General features: G+C 43.1%; 2 protein-coding genes across 4 annotated transcripts; one reads left to right on the top strand and one right to left on the bottom strand.

Annotated features, from left to right (window-relative positions):
- The first annotated feature begins 2,750 nt into the window (after positions 1–2,750).
- On the top strand, positions 2,751–7,371 carry LOC125552904 (vacuolar protein-sorting-associated protein 37 homolog 1-like). Of its 2 annotated transcripts, none has more exons than XM_048716622.1 (8): positions 2,751–2,905; positions 3,640–3,679; positions 4,284–4,511; positions 5,691–5,778; positions 6,316–6,355; positions 6,455–6,501; positions 6,736–6,856; positions 7,015–7,371. In XM_048716622.1, the coding sequence occupies exons 2-8, from the start codon at positions 3,654–3,656 to the stop codon at positions 7,173–7,175; spliced, it is 711 nt and encodes a 236-aa protein (XP_048572579.1). In that variant the 5' UTR covers positions 2,751–2,905; positions 3,640–3,653; the 3' UTR covers positions 7,176–7,371. The 2 variants fall into 2 exon arrangements, with proteins under 2 accessions (XP_048572579.1, XP_048572578.1); XM_048716621.1 differs by having other exon boundaries at positions 4,281–4,511.
- A 147-nt stretch (positions 7,372–7,518) lies between these two features.
- On the bottom strand, positions 7,519–11,290 carry LOC125552903. 2 transcript variants are annotated; one of them, XM_048716619.1, is made up of 9 exons: positions 11,140–11,290; positions 9,944–10,120; positions 9,546–9,818; positions 9,353–9,449; positions 9,146–9,276; positions 8,911–8,980; positions 8,710–8,824; positions 8,474–8,628; positions 7,519–8,369 (listed from the first exon to the last, which is right to left on the bottom strand). In XM_048716619.1, the coding sequence occupies exons 5-9, from the start codon at positions 9,216–9,218 to the stop codon at positions 8,015–8,017; spliced, it is 768 nt and encodes a 255-aa protein (XP_048572576.1). In that variant the 5' UTR covers positions 9,219–9,276; positions 9,353–9,449; positions 9,546–9,818; positions 9,944–10,120; positions 11,140–11,290; the 3' UTR covers positions 7,519–8,014. The 2 variants fall into 2 exon arrangements, with proteins under 2 accessions (XP_048572576.1, XP_048572577.1); XM_048716620.1 differs by having other exon boundaries at positions 9,546–9,607.
- Between the last annotated feature and the right edge of the window lie 6,288 nt (positions 11,291–17,578).

The following is a 17,578-nucleotide window of genomic DNA, read 5'->3' as shown; positions in this document are numbered from 1 at the left end:
TATAAAGTGGGTGGTGGGTGGGACGTAAAATTCCCTATGGCCTACCTCGAGGCTCCGTTGAGCGTGAGCCGGGGATGGGCCATCGACAATAGTCATCATCTGGATTCAGTCAAGCTTCGCTCAACAAGGTGAGGCTGGCCATATCTGTGTATGAAGTTTCTTCGAAGCTGACCTCCGTCGTAATGATGGGGCGAGGCATGGGTCCGGCCAGGGTGAAACCTTGGCCTTTGGACACTACTCGCATTAAGACTCGAGGCCGAATCTGTGGTGAGGCGGGCGAGTCCGGCGGGGGTTGACTCCCCATCTTCGTACATCGAATTCTCGTTAAGGCTCAAGGTCGGATCCATGTCAAGGAGGGGGGGTCCGGACAGGGTTGATCCCCGATCTTCGGACATAGGAGACGCTTCCGAGCTCGACACCGGTAGCATGGTAAGGGCCGATCCGGATATCAGATCGGGGAGAGCCCTCGAAGTCAACGCCTCGGAGGCCATGGTTGTTGCAGGTAAGGCTGAGAAGCCAGTAAAGATCAGATCGCCTCGAGCATCGGTGACATACTGGAAGTTGTCGAACCCGATCCGCCGTTCAGGGGAGAAATTATCGACCTGGTTGAGATGGCCGGTCGCGTCGGCATACAGAATAATGATGTTGAACACGAAAAGTTGCCTAGGGACGAAGATGTCTCCGGTGCTGACACCATCTCCGATGATCAGGTGAGCCATCGATCCTTCGGTGACCCGACAGGGAACTCTCAATGAAAGCACCAATGTCGGTGTCAAAACCGGCAGATCTCAGGTAGGGGACCCCGAACAGTGGATCTTGGATCAATGGGGAATAGTAGACACTGGACACGATATTTACCCAGGTCTGGGCCCTCTCTAGGAGGTAAAATCCTATGTCCTACTTGATTATATTGCTTGTGTGTATGGGGATTACAGAGTCGATCTACCACGAGATCAGAGGGTCTAAACCCTAACTAGTAGGATGGTGATTGTACTAGCCTCTACGGACTAAACCCCTAGTTTATATAGACACTAGGGGTACTAGGGTTTACAGATCGTCGGTTGCGTCAAGGAAACATCAGATCTTCCATCTTGACTTGAGGTGCACATCAAGGCATAAAAGGTCTTCGGTCCGGATACAATGTAGCCCACCTATCTGGCCCATGTGATATAGGTCGGCATCCCGAGGACCCCCTAATTCAGGACTCCCTTAGTGGGCATGGCAGGCGACAACAGGCGTAGTTTTATCTCTATGTTTGTTGTATTTGTGTGATGAACTTTGTTGTATTGTATGCTAAACTTTGTTGTTGAGCTTGATGAACAATTTATGTTATGGATTTGAAGAACTATGTAATAATTTGATGCACTATGTAATAATTTATTAGTTTGTTTTGGATGCATTTGAGATGTGTGTGATATTTTGTAGTATGTATGCAATATGTATGAATGAAGATGAACAAATAGACGTGCAGCTGTCGTGTGCCTGCCCTACAACACTTCGTCGTGCTAAGAAATGCACTTTTCGGTGTCCTAAATTTTACTCCAAAGACTCGCTCTTTTTCAGAATGGAGACAAAAGATTTTCCTCATTCATTAATTAAGCAGAAGAGAGTTGTTCAGTTAACTAGTGGAAAACTGGGCGAAACCCATCTCCAAAGACTTTTTAATGCCTTAAAATAGGGCTACGGAAGATGCTCTAAGTTCTTTCATGCAACTTTCATGTGCTTATTGCATGTGCGCATGCATGGCGGGTGTGGGAAGCGTTGCGAACTATTTGGCCACTCCCGGAGGACTCAGCTTTGGTGGACACTGGTTAGGGCTAGGTGTTGCAGGTGCTGACAAACTGCCCCGAACACGTTCGTGATATGGTAATAATGACCATTTGGCAGATTTGGCAGCAAAGTAATGACATCTTGCATGGTAAGAGTGCAAGCCCAGTTGAAGCAACGGTGGACTACTTGAATAGCTATTATAAGTGTCTAAATCTTGCAAAGAGATATAGCGTGGAGGAAATCTTGAAAGGAAAGATGTCGGTTGACATAAATAGCCAGGTTCTTCCAAACAAGATAGTCTGAATCCCGTCTAAGCCATGGCCGGCTCCTCCAGCGGGTTGGTTGGCGCTGTCTATCAATGGCTCCTTCTTGAGTCAAGATGGAAGTGCTTCAGCTAGTATGGTGCTAAGAAGGGAGAATGGATCAATGATATTTGCGGCATATAGATACATCTTCAACTGCAACAACGCCCTAGAAGCGGAATTTCATGCTATGATGCAAGGCATGGCGCTGGCAATCGAGCACTTAGATAAATCTATCATTCTAGGCAGATTCTACTTCAGCCTTGGCCATGTACTTGAGGGAGATTCACACTCTAGATCGGCCTATGGACATTTACCTGCTGAGATTAGAGTTGTAATGGTAGATAGAGAGTTTATTCCTATGTAAATCATTAGGTGTCAGAATAGGGTAGAACATCAATTGGCACACTATAGCCGTACCAAAGCCTATACTGCGGTATGGTTGAACTCGAACTCTCCTTGTTGTGAGGATTTGTTGTCTAACCCTAATCTTATGAAATAAAACCCTCTCTTACCTCGTAAAAAAAGTTCTTTCATGTTCGCACTTTTTTATTCGTGCATACACACATGTGGCGTGACCTTTTTTTTTGTGAGAATCTGTTTTTTTTAGGGGTGAAGACGTGTGTTTGTGTGCCATGCTGTCATCATCATGAAGACGTGTGGCGTGCGGCAAGAGATGGGCCGGCCCAGCTGATCAGCGCGTGAGCGAGCCCGGTAGACCAACCTTGCGTCGCTCTCTCCTGTTCCTTCCTCCCAGAATCAGTCTTGCCCACCCCCATCTTCCTCCCACGCGAAGCAACCGCCACACGCCGACGCGGACGCCGGCCGGCGAGGTACGTAACTTGCTCGCTCTCTCCTCCCTCGTTCACCCGGATCGGTTCCGCGCCTGATCCGGTTCCGCCTCGATCCGGGCCGGCTGCGTTCAGTTGTCGCGTGAGGATAAACAAAATTCCCCTCGGAGTTGTCAGATTAGATGGCGAAATCGCGTCCGGTCGGTTGTTTTCCGGGGGGCGTCGGCCGCCCGTGTAAACCCTTGAGAATCCCCTGCTGGAATTTTCTGCTCCAAGGATTTTCGCCTGCCTGGTCCGGCCTACCGACCCGGCAGGCCCTGACAAATTACAAGTTTAGAAACCTAGAGCGTTATTGCAACTTAGTTTCGACTTTGGAGAGCTGCTGGGTGCCTGGATGCGCTTAGGCTGGGTTTTGCAATAGCAAGTTGCCAGCAAATGCATGGCTTCTCTTCCCATGGCACCTGTAGGCAGTTTGGGAATAGAAACCACTGCCTGCAATTCAATCTGCCTGTAGCACAGAACTGTATGCAGATTCGGTCAGATGGTTTCTTTGCGATGCAGCTTCAGTGTCTTGTCATTTTTTCTTCTTAATGGTAACGGCACACACCTATCTTCCGTATTCTCAGAAAATGTTAGCATCCTGTCTTGTCACCAGTATGTATTACCATTGAGATGTTATTTTCCATCAGAGTTTACTTTTAGATAATAACTCATTATTCATAGCTGACGGTTCAAACATTTCAAGTTCACACAGCCTTCTCTTTCTTTTGATGCAGATTGCTTTTGCGCGATGAGCTGGAGAATTCCTCTTTTCGGGTAGGTTAATGGCAGTTGCAATTGAAAACTAATCTAGGTGGTATTGCCCGTTCTTATTTCTTTGTCCGGGCGTTCACTTTTCAATCTTCCAAAGCATTTTTTCTGAATGTTGTATGAATTGAGTTGTCTCTCTTCGTAAACCAGATATATTGGGGAATAGAGCTAATAAGTTCCATTCATTTCTCATTCTTGTGACCCGACGTTTTCGTGTATAGATCGAGCTTCCCTGTTGATCAAAACCTAATGCTGGGAAATAATGCAAATGAAATAAGTTGTCAGTTCATGCTACGTTATTTGTCGGAGGTTCAGTCCAGCTACCAGGCAGGCTTTGTGTGGTACCTAGTCCTTCATTTCGAAGAAAATCGTGCAATCAACATGGTTCATGAATCTGCTCACTTTTGCTCCAAAACATTATTTTGCTGCCAGCCAAAGAAAGTTAGCCGAACTACTATTTTGCATTTCCTATGCTTGGATCTTCAGTTACACTGAATTATTAGAATAGTGTATGTGAATGGCACTGTATATTTGTCTTAAGATTGCTTTGTACTTTTTACTTGTCTTGCTTACTTCCTTAGGTTTGCTTATTAATAAATGCTATCAGCAGCTCTCAGCAGCAACAGCAGCAACAGCAACCTGAACCAAATTTCCAGAACATATCTACGCAATCTTGGTACCCTCCCTCAGTAGGTGGTTCATCTTCACATCCATCCACACCCAGCTCTTCCGGTGCTAGTCCACACCAAAGAGCTTCAGATCATCCTCAGCCTTCATCACGTGGCCAACCGTCTCCAGCTGAAGCTGCAGGGATAATTGCTCGTTTGAGGGATAAGAGGTACACTATTGGCCTTCTTTCCTTTCAGTATTTCTTGCGTCTTTTTGTAAAACTGTATCTGTATTGTGGACTATAAATTGCAACCAACATCTTAGTTTTACCATGATGTGACATATATTTGAACGTTCGTCTTCAAACTGAGAGTTTCTAAACCTGGTCAGCTTATGCTATTTGAAGAAATGCTTATCTTTTAAGTTGTAATCTTTTTATAGTGTATCACATTACAGTGCTGGATCAAGGCTGGCATTTTCCATGTTCCAGCTAGGAATAAGAAAAGGAAACCACTCATTTCTTTGATCTTACTATGGGTAGTGCGATACAATTTCATAATCCTCAATTCTTCTTCAAGTAATAATACTGAACAAGCTTTTGTCAGAAGATTGCCGCATCCAAGTTGTACGAAAGATATTTTATCCTAACACCTTGAAGACTCCTTTCACTTTCTGGCAATGTTGGATATAATATGAAAAGAAAACTATGTAAAGTGGCTAATATATTCAGTTGTTATGCTGCTTAGACCATCAAATTTGCATCCCCCCCTTAAAGATTTGCATTTTCAGGTATTTGATCATTGTTATTTGCACCTTCTATAAGAACTTGCTACAAGATATTATTATGACACTTGCTGGACAAACCCAAATTTGATTTGTTGTTTTGTATTGAGCAGACAACATCGTTTCTACATATGCTATTTATCCTATCTTAGTAAATGAGGAAATGTGGAAAATTATCACTCATGTGCCTAATCCCTGAATATTTTAGTTGAGCATGACTCTTTTTCACTTCAGCACTCATTTCTACAAATTATAGTCGGGCATGACTCTATTTTACGTCGACACTGCAGAGATAAGATGGAACATTGCAAGAACAAGAACTTCTTTAATTGTCTATGTGAACAATAGAACGATTATGTAGGTTGATTCTAGAGGGAAATTATAGATTAAGTACTGATGAGTAGAAAACAGATGCATGGAAGGCATGCCAACTATATGTATGCTAGAGAATTTGGAAGCAGCAATTATGCATAGATTTGATATGTTTCAAATTTCCAATGTTTACTGTGTGTGTATTTGCACAGTATTTCGTTATACATACCATTATATGGTGATGGTTATGCATACTTTCTGGAATACAGAACTATGTTATGCTATGCTGTTCTTACCTTTACTATTGATGCAGTGTTGATGAGCTGCAGAGGCTGTTAAAGGACAAGGAGTCATATAATGCTTTTTTCAATTCACTTGACCAAGTTAAAACACAGAACAATGTAAGTCTTGCTGCTGCCTATACCATTGTTATTGTATGTATTGCTGACTTCATTGCGGTATGGTTGAGTTGGTTGTTCAACATGATAGCTACATGTATTTTTCTGCTGTTGGTTCTAATATAAAAGTGGGGTTGCTAACTGCTAAGAATGGTTCCCCTGGTTTTTTTGGTTAGTGTTTCTGTTGTAGCATAAATAGACATATAATTCAGCAAGTCGGTTTTCACTTCCTTTGTACCAGATTCCTTTGCTTCCAGTTTTTACTGCAGCAATTAGTATGATCTTTGTTACTTAACATTATAAATCAATTAAATGGGATGAGCCTTATCAAATGTAACAGAAGGTTATTGCTGACACATGTTCTTAAGTAGTTCAGATGCCATTTTGGTGATCATCTTACAATTTTTGTAATATTTGTTGCTGTGGTTGATTTAAAATATATACAAGTTATCTGAAGGCTTGATCTTGCCAATAGATATACCACATTGATTCCTAAGAGTGCTCTTGTCGGTTTTCTCACTTGTGCCTGCTTATGTTCAGTTACGCGATGAGCTTAGAAAGGAGACCCTGCAGCTTGCGAGTGAGTTATTCAATTTCTGTAGATCAATTGTTGGTGTCTCTAAATGGGCTTTTGATTGTCTCTAAATGGGAACTTATGGTTTATGGTGAATTTATACAGGAGAAAATTTAGAAAAGGAGCAGCGGATTTCAGAGCTCAGGAATCAGGTTCAGTACTATTTACCTCTCAAGTTTGTAACCAGTAGTCTTGTTTTTCGTTACTTAGTCCACTCAATATATAAATAACTAATTCAGTTATGAGAGATAAAACACTAATTAGTTAAAACCATTATAGAAACAAAAAATAATCTTACTCTAGTGTTTTGTGCAAGTTTTCGATATTGTTGTCTGCAGTCGATTATTTCCTCCTGAAACTCTGGTTGTGTTTGTGATTTTGTGCAGTGTACTATAATCAGGACCACAGAACTAGCAGCCGCTGAGGACAGGTTGGCCGAGTTGGAAAGGCAAAAGGACGAGATTATGAAGTCCTATTCTCCTGCTGCTCTGCTCGACAAGCTGCAAAGTAAGTGTTCTGAACAGCTGCAGCTCCAATTCGTGTGATGTCGTGCTTGGTTTCCTTGCAGTCTAAACCAGTGCTTGAAGTTTAGCAATGTAAAACTGTTCGTCATGCAAGCCCGTTGCTGACATGCCTGCACACCTTATCGTCATGTCTCTGCCCAGGTACAATGGCGAAGCTGGACGAGGAGTCGGAGGAGCTGCACCAAAAGTTCCTGGAGAAGGACATTGACCTGCCGACCTTTGTGCAGAAGTACAAGAAGCTCCGTGCTGCACACCACAAGTGTGCGCTTCTCCACCTCTCCGGCAAGGCCTCGCTTCGCTGATACATCTATCGATTCATTCATCGTCTGTCGTGGCATCGCTGCTCTGTTGTATCCTGTTCCTTGCCCTGTTTTTGACTGCAGACATCAGACTGAGGTCGCATGTATAGTCCTATGGCTGATTTCACGGGCATAATTACAATCTGCTATGTGTGATTGGTTTATGCTGAATGCCATGGTTGTGGAGTTACGAGAACAAGCTGAGCTCTTCTTTTATACTTACGTTTATTATTCACGTAAAACGTCATTTTGTCCGGACATAATTTATCTAGCCATCGGTCGTATGTGAAATTATGAACAGAAACCAAATTGAATTGCACTGTTTATGGGCACATTGAAACTTCAGTGTTGTCTGAACTTTGTCCAAACCTGAGAAGTACAAAATGGAAATTATTTTGTATTCGCAGCAGCTAGGAACATGACCTCAAGCAACTGGAAAATAAACTGGATTTGCCCTGTCCGCCTATGTAAGCTCCATTGTATATAGTTCACTTCATTTCAAATTTACTCCAATGATGATGTATCCAGTGAGAACTTGATTTGGGTGAAAGTCTGAAAACTTGCCTCGTGAGCCATTGAATCTACTCCCTCCGTTCGGAATTACTTGTCTTGAAAATGGATGTATCTAGTACTAAAATACGTCTAGATAGAGGTAAACAATGTTCAAAAGCGTTAAACGGGTTCTAGTCTGTTGTTACCCACCACCATCACTAGTCGAGCCACAGCAGTAGATGCAGGAGTTCCCAGGTAGAAGAAGGATAACAGAGAGATCCATTGCCTGATCCTTTCAGACGCATTACCCTAGATACACTATTACTACTCCCAGAGTGCTCCCCCATTCCCTAGTTGATCGAGTCGTCATCCCCTCGCAGGCGCTTGCTAGGCTTCTGGCTCCCCTCAGGGTCAGCCTTCTCCTTGCATTGGCTAGCGGCTGCAGCTGGGGCTGGGACGCTAGCATCGTCCATGATCGACCTCACCGCGAAGCTCCCATTCACGTACTTGTCGAAAACCTGGAAGGTGTGCGTCGAGCCAAGAAGATCCTCGATTTCGTCTGGCAGGGCGTACCACTCGTCGTCTTCCTCAATGTTATCGACAAGCTCCTCTGCAGAGACACCGACCAGCTCCTCCGCCACCTCGCAGAAGATCATCAGGTCCATTGTGCCTGTGGCGTCTTCCACCTTCGCCTTCAGCTTGTACCTAGCGCGCCCAGAAGAGCCAGAACAACGGTGTGATAATCAGCGACTTATGAATGAGCAACAAGTAGTATAAATTGGGAACCACATAGTGTTGCAGGTCCCTACCACTGAACTGGCCTCTTGATCGGGCCACATCGGGCGCACTTGTATTTCCTTGGGGCCCCGTACATGGACTTCTGGCAGGTGTCGCATCCAAGATAGCACCAACCGTTGCTGCAATCTATGTCTATCAGGGAGACTCTGCACAAAAACGTGGTATCCTGCAAGTAAACACAGAGATATGTGAGAACAACGGATTGGCTTTGCACGCGCAAACCAGAAGAGCAACAAACTTAATTCACCTCGTCATACTCTTCCGGATCAAGTTTTTTTAGCTGTTCGATTGTTCGCCAACTCTCGGCTAACTTCTGAGCTGGGGTTTTTTTGGGAACAGGGTTTGCTTGCTGAATGCGCAAACTGCATGCACATGAACCAGTTAGCCATGTACTAGTACAGCTTAGATCAATCATCAAAGAAGGCATAAACTTATGAAGTCCACTGACTTCGCACGGAATTCTTGCACCTCTGGTATTTCCAAATCCAAATAGTACTCTGAAGACGTTGTAGAGCAAACTATATATAAAACAAAAAGATCACAAATGACACCAAAAGGTTTCAGTATACACTATGGTTGCATCAAATGATAGACAGACTGAAGTTTTACAAGAAAAGCAAGGAATATAAAACAACAGTATCACATGGGAGAAGCCGACAAATGATAGTGGATCAAGGATTAACCTGATGATGAGGAATCAACAGACATCCCTGCAAAGACAGCAACAACCGAGGCGTCTTTGCCTTTCTCGGCCATATCCTCAGCAAAACCAGAAGCAATATCACCATACAGTGTGACACCCAGTACCTTTCCTCTGTAAATGATAACTCCAGCAGTGAGGAGCTATCAGGGGACTCAATCACCCAAAAGAAATAAGTGTATTCCTCTACCTCAAGTCCCGAATGCTTGCATTGCAAATTTCTATAACACGGGATCTTTTTGTGACCTCCTGTAGCTCCCCGACACCTACTACGTGTCCCAGAACATCTGCGTAATGTATATCCACACATGTAAGGAAATATAATAAGATATACAAGCGGTAGGTCCAACTCTGATCAAACTTTCTGTGCCAAAAGAATCTACCTGTCAACAAGCTGTTGTCACCACACCTAGAACGGAGATCCTTAAAATTAACAAACTCAAAGCTGTAGAGGGGAATCGAATCAATATCTCCTTCTATCTCAGTGACCACCTCTGCCTTCTAATGTACATAGTCCACTCATTGCTACATGACATATAGTAGTCCCTCTGCACATCAACATGAAAATCTGACAAGGCATAGACCTGCCCTTCAACTAGCTTATGTTCAAACCGCTCTATATCACCGGGTTCTACACGCGCCTGCATAGTCTTACCCTACGAGTGGAACACAACTAGAAGAATCAGTGCATTGAGAAAAAAGGATGGTAATTAAACATTAGTAGCCAGCAAGCAATGTGATTCATCTGTTTGGTGTTGACTTAAGGTAGGGAATGCAGCACCTGATCGTCGATCAGAAGGCAGTCAAGGCCGAACAAAGTGTCATTTTTTGGATTGAAGGACTCCCACAGCCGCGAGATGCGCACCTGCACTTTGCACTTGTCCATTCCATACTTTAACTGAGACAGTGGGGTGAACTCATCCTCAGCTGAACCCATTTCAGCTTGGGTGGCTTGAAGCTGCAAGTTAGCATAGAGAACAAATAAGGAAATAGTGATCAATCTTGTACTGTTGTATAGTATAATCCCACGAACAGAGAAGCTTAGGATTCCATCCAGTAATAAATTTTACCAGCAGTCTGAAAGCCTGAAATTAACCTCCCCAGCATAACATTTTTGCTTACTAAACAGGAGTATTAATTAACTGGTTTAAATTCTGAGTTGTGTGTGTTTTGTGATGAAAAGGTATCAGGTCTGTTGCCTGAAAAGCTATTTTGGGATTAAATTGCTTCTATTTTTCGTGTACATATTAACAGCGACTCCAAATCAAGTGCTGAGTTCGGAGAAGAGATTCGGAATACTAGATGTGAGTTCCAATAATGCTGCTACTTTGTGGTATACTTCCTCCGTTCCAAAATATTTGTCTTTTTAATGATTTCAAATGGCTACCACATATGGATGTATATAGACATATTTTAGAGTGTAGATTCACTCATTTTGTTTCGTATGTAGTCACTTGTTAAAATTTCTAAAAAGACAAATATTTAGGAACGGAGGGAGTACATGGGAAATTAGAATAACACGACTTTCCATCCACAGGTGTGACGTCAGCAACCAGAATATGATGCCCCCCAAAAAAGATTTTAATTTAACAAATACAGTAAAACCCTAGCGGAACCAGGGGGGAAATCACCACAAGAGAAGGACTACAATGAGGCCTTCTGTCCGTCCACAGGAGACTTAAACAAAAACAAATCCGAATAAATGTCGAGATTATTTATGAACTGGGGCCAAGTCAGATCACAAACTCAGCAGCGCAGTAGAACCTCGCAGCTATTCAAGGATGAGGAGAGCGCCGCTACTAGATGGGTCAGGATCGTTGGGGAAGAACCGTTCGTGTGGACATCCCGGGGAAAATCGACCGCGACAACACAAGAATCGAGACCGAAACTGTAATGCGAGCGGTGAAGAAAAAAGAGGCTGCTCTGCTCTTTCCCCCCCTTGGAGTTGGAGGATGGATGAGGAAGACCTAGCTTTACCTCCGGAACCGAAGTCGTAGATGTAACTGGTTTTCTCCTCCCCGTCGCCGAGAAGAACGAAGCTTTTGCTGGAGAAGGAGAAAGGAGGAGGAAGAGGGTCTCGGGGTTGGGCGGAGTGGCGGAGCCTGGGCCGGTGTCCTGTCAAGCCCGAGAGGAAACTATAGAATATGCCCCCGTAAAAGCCTACGAGTTTCTGTCAGGCCCATTGATGAGATAAGACTGCTCAGTCCCCGTCTATTTTTTTTCTCGAAAAAAAGGTCCCCGTCTATTTTCTTCTCACAATACCATATATCCCATATTTCCACCGGACAAGTAGCCTATACAATTATTACTAGGGCTCCTTTGGTTCGAAGAAAACGTGAAGAAAAAGGTAGGAATAAGCTATTTTTCCATGGTTGTACTTACTATTCATGTACTCGGTTCAAAGGAATGGGGCAAAGAAAACAAAACTTCTGATCTCAATTTCAAAGGAAAAACACAGAAATTCTAATATCCACTTGGACTGCTCTTTCAGATTCATATGCACGAAGAACGAGATCGTTTGGTTCCAGCGGCAACGTATTCGATTTCTCATATCAGGAAGCATTGCTTTCGTTTATTTTTTTGTAATACGCCATTTGTTTGGTACGTGCCACTGCGTTCCGGTTTCTAGTCCCATTAGATTCGAGCGGTTTCAATTTTGTGAAACGCTGTGAACGCACCGCTATGGAAAATATTGTGGGCGAAACAAGGAAAAAAATTATATGAGATCAGGTCTCATGGTTAGCAGGTAAGACCCGTTTTGATGGATGACATGTGACATTTATAAATCATAAAGCATCTAATCTCTCTCTCCTTTTGATTTTAAGTGGGGCGTGGGGGATGCTTTGTGATTTATGAATGTCACGTGTCATCCATCAGGATGGGTCTCGCGTGAAACCTGATCTTATAGAATTCTTTTCCGCGAAACAAATGCTGACTTTCATTTTTTGAAATCGCTGGAATCGAAAACCCCGGATTTTTCTCTGAAACAAACGAGTCGTAAGATCCTTGGTGGCATCATAACATTCTAATTATACATTTTCGTGAGCTTTTGACTCCCATTTGACTGTATAAATTAGGATTTCCATAGAAAAAAACATTTTTTTGTGAACCAAATATAAAAGTTGATATAACTTCTATATTTACCGATCCTTATTTTGTGCATGCATTACTATATTTTTGTGTTTTTTAATCCGTAAACCAGAGGGTCTTACAACTGAATCTCGACAACCATGTAAATCACTTCCATAATTGGTTATCATTGACTTATCTCGGACAGCTTTGACTGGTTATTCGAGTGCTGACCCCCTCCGTTTCAAAATAGATAACCCACGTCAGTTATCTATTTTGAAACGGACGAAGTACCTTTTAATATTGTCGTGAGCCACGAGATAGCGTCTCCACACCACAGGGCCTTCCACAAGAGGCCATCCGGGCCTCACCTCGTCCTTGCAAAACCACACCACATACCACCATGTTTATGTTTAGTACTCCCTCCGTCCTAAAATTCTTGTATTATATTTGTCTAGATACAGATGTATCTAATACTAAAATAATTTGATATATCTGTATTTAGACAAATTTAAGACAAGAATTTTGAGATGAAGGGAATAGGTTGCATTAGGTTCAGCCAGCTTCGCGTGTGTAAAAAAAGTTGTTTGGGTTCCTTGTCTGCATCTATTTTTTTGGCTCACACGATGTTAAAACACCGCTCAATTAGATCTGCTAAAAACGTCGAATCGACTATTTCTGCAAGCCGGACTCAAGCAATGCCGGAGACCACACGCGAGTGGCTCTCACGATGCAACATGGTGCAGGACTGGACATGGGATCAGTGGGGTTTGCACATGTTCCTGTTTTGCTTAACTCCATAATCTCTTTCGCATAGTTCTTTCTATTCCACACAACAGCGCTTCGGCTTGGGATAAGCTTTACATGAAAAAGATGCAAATCATGTTATGATTCCACTCACATGATTAGTTCATAGTTTCATTAACTGTATATGTTCAATTTCATGTTCATGTTTGGAGTTATTTTGAGCAAAATTTGTCAAATCGTCACACTCAACGGATTGTTTGAATTTTCTTTGACCAATAACTTCATCTTCCTGTTTTACACGACATTCGTGTTGTATATTTTCTGTTTCGATGGTCGCAGACGTGTAGATCTTTATCTCCCTAGTGCTCTAATTGAATGTACAAATGCATATGTGCGATTTGTTTTACTCACACTTCTTAACCTCCTTCACCTAGTCCCCTCTAATCTACGGTGGTCGATTCGAGATAAATTTTACACCAAAAAGATGCACAACATTGTTTATGATTTTTTTTTGAAAAGGAGGTCATCCCCCGGCCTCTGCATCGATAGATGCATGCGGCCACTTCATTAAAAAACCGACAGTAACAAAGTCTGAAGTACAAAGTACTGCTCACAAAAGGAGCAAAGGAAAAAAAAGAGTACAAGTCTCAAAGCCGCATCCGGCTAAACGAGAATCCACTAAGGACCTATCTTATGCAGTGATCGCCATCCAAACCAGTTGAAGAAAACTCGTGCTGCCATCTCCCATCGGTTGCACCCAGTAGCCAGCTGCTCCCTGGAGGCCGTAGGAGTGAGTAATGACCAAGTACGGATCCATGCCGTAGCCCGGAATATGACCTGCAAGAAATTAGTCATAGGTTTTCTGTTAAAAATCATATAACCCAAATAAGTGCGCATATTCCAATCCGAATATTACACGCGATATGAACATTCACTCCAGCAAGCCACGTCCCAAATAACGCTTCTATGTTATTAGGAGGTGAAATATTAAAGGCTACATGCACCGATCGCCAAAGTAACTTCGCAAGAGGGCAATCAAGAAATAGGTGTTGTATTGTTTCATCCTGATCACAAAAACAACACCTCGAGCTGCCTACCCATCTCCGCCTCAGTAAGTTATCTTTGGTTAGGATTACTTGTTTGTGGACAAACCACATAAATATCTTAATTCGCAAGGGCACTTTAACTCGCCAAATATGAAGCGATCACGGGATTGGGCCAGAGTTGATGAGATCTAAGTACATGGACTTGACCGCGAACAAGCCATTTTTCGTGAGCTTCCATCTAAAAGAATCCTCCTCATCGGAAAAGTGCACCTCCATTAGCCTCCTCACTAAGTGCAGCCAAGAAGTCCAGCGTTCCCCAACTAGAGATCACCTGAACTGGATATTCAAGGGTACCGTCTGCATCACCGTTGCCACGTACTCTTCCTTACGTTGAGCAATATCATACAACGAAGGATACTGGAGAGCTAGCAGCGTATCACCTAACCACGTATCCTCCCAAAATCTTATTGTTGAGCCGTCCCCAACACTAAACTTCACCCTATGGAAGAAAGTGTCTTTCACTCTCATGAGTCCCTTCCAAAATGGTGAATCATTAGGTCTTATGTAACCTGGGCTAGAGTTTTGGAGTGTAAATACTTGTTGCGAAGAATCTAGGCACACATCCTTCGGAATGCAGCGATAATCGATATAGCTATTTACTCAACAAGCATTTATTTTTCACCTCAAGGTTTTCAATCCCAACACCCCCTGGTCCTTTGGTCGACAAATAATATCCCATCTTGCCAGACGATATTTTGTCTTAACCTCGTTCGATTGCCAGAAGAATCGAGATCGATAAAACTCTAATCTCTTGCGTACCCCTTTGGGTACTTCGAAAAAAGACAGGAGGAACATCGGCATGCTCGTTAGTACCGAATTAATTAATACTAGATGTCCTCCATATGACATAATCTTACCCTTCCAATAGCTAAGTTTCTTCTCGAATCGATCCTCGATACATTTCCATTCTTTATTAGTCAATTTCCTATGATGGATTGGAATGCCAAGATAACTAAAGGGCAGCGATCCTAGTTCACAACCAAACAGGTGCTTGTACTCTTCTTGGTAATCTTTGGCCCTTCCAAAACAGAAGAGTTCGCTTTTGTGGAAATTGATTGTAACGCCCTCGATGCGGCTATATCTCCCACGTGTCGAAGCACGACTTAAAGGCATAACCGCATTGAAAGCAATGTCGCAAGTTAGGTAATCTTCACACAACCCATGTAATACATAAGGGAAAGAGATACATAGTTGGCTTACAATCGCCACTTCACACAATTACATGAATAAAGCATTACATCATCCATATACACTCAAGGTCCGACTACGGAACTAAAATAAAAAAAGAACCCCAAATGCGACACGGTCCCCGATCGACCCCAACTGGGCTCCACTACTGATCAACTAGAACGAAACAAAACAAAGGACAAGATCTTCATCGAGCTCCTCCTGAGCTTGGTTGCGTCATCTGCACGGACTCATCGCCACCTGCAAGCTGGTTTTGGAAGTATCTGTGAGTCACGGGGACTCAGCAATCTCGCACCCTCGCGATCAAGACTATTTAAGCTTATGGGAAAGGTAAAGGTATGAGGTGGAGCTGCAGCAAGCGACTAGCGTATATGGTTGCTAAACATACGCAAATGAGAGCGAGAAGAGAAGGCAAAGCACGATCGAGAAACTATGATCAAGAAGTGATCCTAGAACAACCTACGTCAATCATAACTCCAACACCGTGTTCACTTCCCGGACTCCGCCGAAAAGAGACCATCACGGTTACACACGCGGTTGATTCATTTTAATGAAGTTAAGGTTCAAGTTATCTACAACCGGACATTAACAAATTCCCATCTGCCCATAACCGCGGGCACGGCTTTCGAAAGTTCAAATCCCTACAGGGGAGTCCCAACTTAGCCCATGACAAGTTCTCACGGTCAACGAAGGAATAGACCTTCTAGCGGGAAGACCCGATCAGACTCGGAATCCCGGTTACAAGACATTTCGATAGGGTAAAACTAAACCAGCAACACCGCCCGAATGTGCCAACAAATCCCGATAGGAGCTGCACATATCTCTTTCTTAGGGCACACTCAGATTGTCTTAGGTACGGGTAGGCCAGCCCAGAGTTGCCCCTGGTGGCCACCGGCAGCTGACAGGTGGACCAACACTCAGAGGAGCACTGGCCCGGGGGGGGGTTAAAAATAATGATGACCCTCAGGAGCGCGACTCCCAAGGGAAAAGAAAAGGCTAGGTGGCAAATGGTAAAACCAATGTCGGGCATTGCTGGAAGAGTTTTACTCAAGGCAAACTGTCAAGGGGTTCCCATTATTACCCAACCGCGTAAGGAACGCAAAAATCCGGGAACATAACACCATATGACGGAAACTAGAGCGGCAAGAGTGGAACAAAACACCAGGCATAAGGCCGAGCCTTCCACCCTTTACCAAGTATATAGATGCATTAATCAAATAAGAGATATTGTGATATCCCAACAAGTAAACATGTTCCAACAAGGAACAACATCTCCATGTTCCAACAAGGATCAAACTCCAATCTTCACCTGCAACTAACAACGCTATAAGAGGGGCTGAGCAAAGCGGTAACATAGCCAATCAACGGTTTGCTAGGACAAGGTGGGTTAGAGGCTTGGTTCAACAATATGGGAGGTGCGATAAGCAAGTGGTAGGTACCGCGGCATAGGCATAGCAAAAGAGCGAGCAACTAGCAAGCAAAAATAGAAGTGATTTCGAGGGTATGATCATCTTGCCTGAAATCCCGCAAGGAAGAAGAACAAGTCCATGAAGAAGACAAACGGGCGTAGAAGAACGGATCCTCACAACGCGACGTTACCGGAACCAACCCAAAGAAGCAAACACCGGAAAGAAGCACACAACATAGTAAACAACTCAACACATAAACATGGCATGATGCACAACCAAGTATGATGCATGTCCGGTTTAATGAAGCATGGCATGGCAAAATGCACAAGCAATCCTACAAATTAAGTGGAGCTCAACATGCAACTTTGCATATTGACGAAACACCACATTAGAGTTACTTAGTTCGATCTCGTTTATGTACCCAACAAGATTAAATGTTGTTAGCATGGCAAGAGGGTGAAGCAAAGTAAAACTACCTATCTAGTCAAGTTTAAATGAGGCCGGAAGCAACGAACAACAATTCCGGTAAATCCCCATATGCATATATTAGGTTTGGTACTATTCTCCCTAAACCATATTTTATAGTTATTAAACATGCAAGACGATGCCACCATGTTAAACTAGGCAAAATTCTACCCCATTTACATATAAAGTTTATTAGAAACCGAGCTACAGTTATTTAGTTATGATTTAAATCATTTTAACATGACATAGGAGCAAATTTAAACAAACAACATTTTAAACATGGATGAAAAAGACATATTATGAAACTAGATGAAAAACTAAGCAAGTTTCATATACAAAGTTTTTACATGTGATGCTTAGTTTGTGAGTTAAAATATGCATGAAGTTTAGGGGCTGATCTGCAAAAGTCAAATCCCTGGAAATTGACAAATT

Source organism: Triticum urartu, chromosome 4 (genome assembly GCF_003073215.2).
Source record: "Triticum urartu cultivar G1812 chromosome 4, Tu2.1, whole genome shotgun sequence".
Lineage (NCBI taxonomy): Eukaryota > Viridiplantae > Streptophyta > Magnoliopsida > Poales > Poaceae > Triticum > Triticum urartu.
Note: the sequence above shows the minus strand (reverse complement) of the source record. Positions and strands in the feature narration are given on the sequence as shown.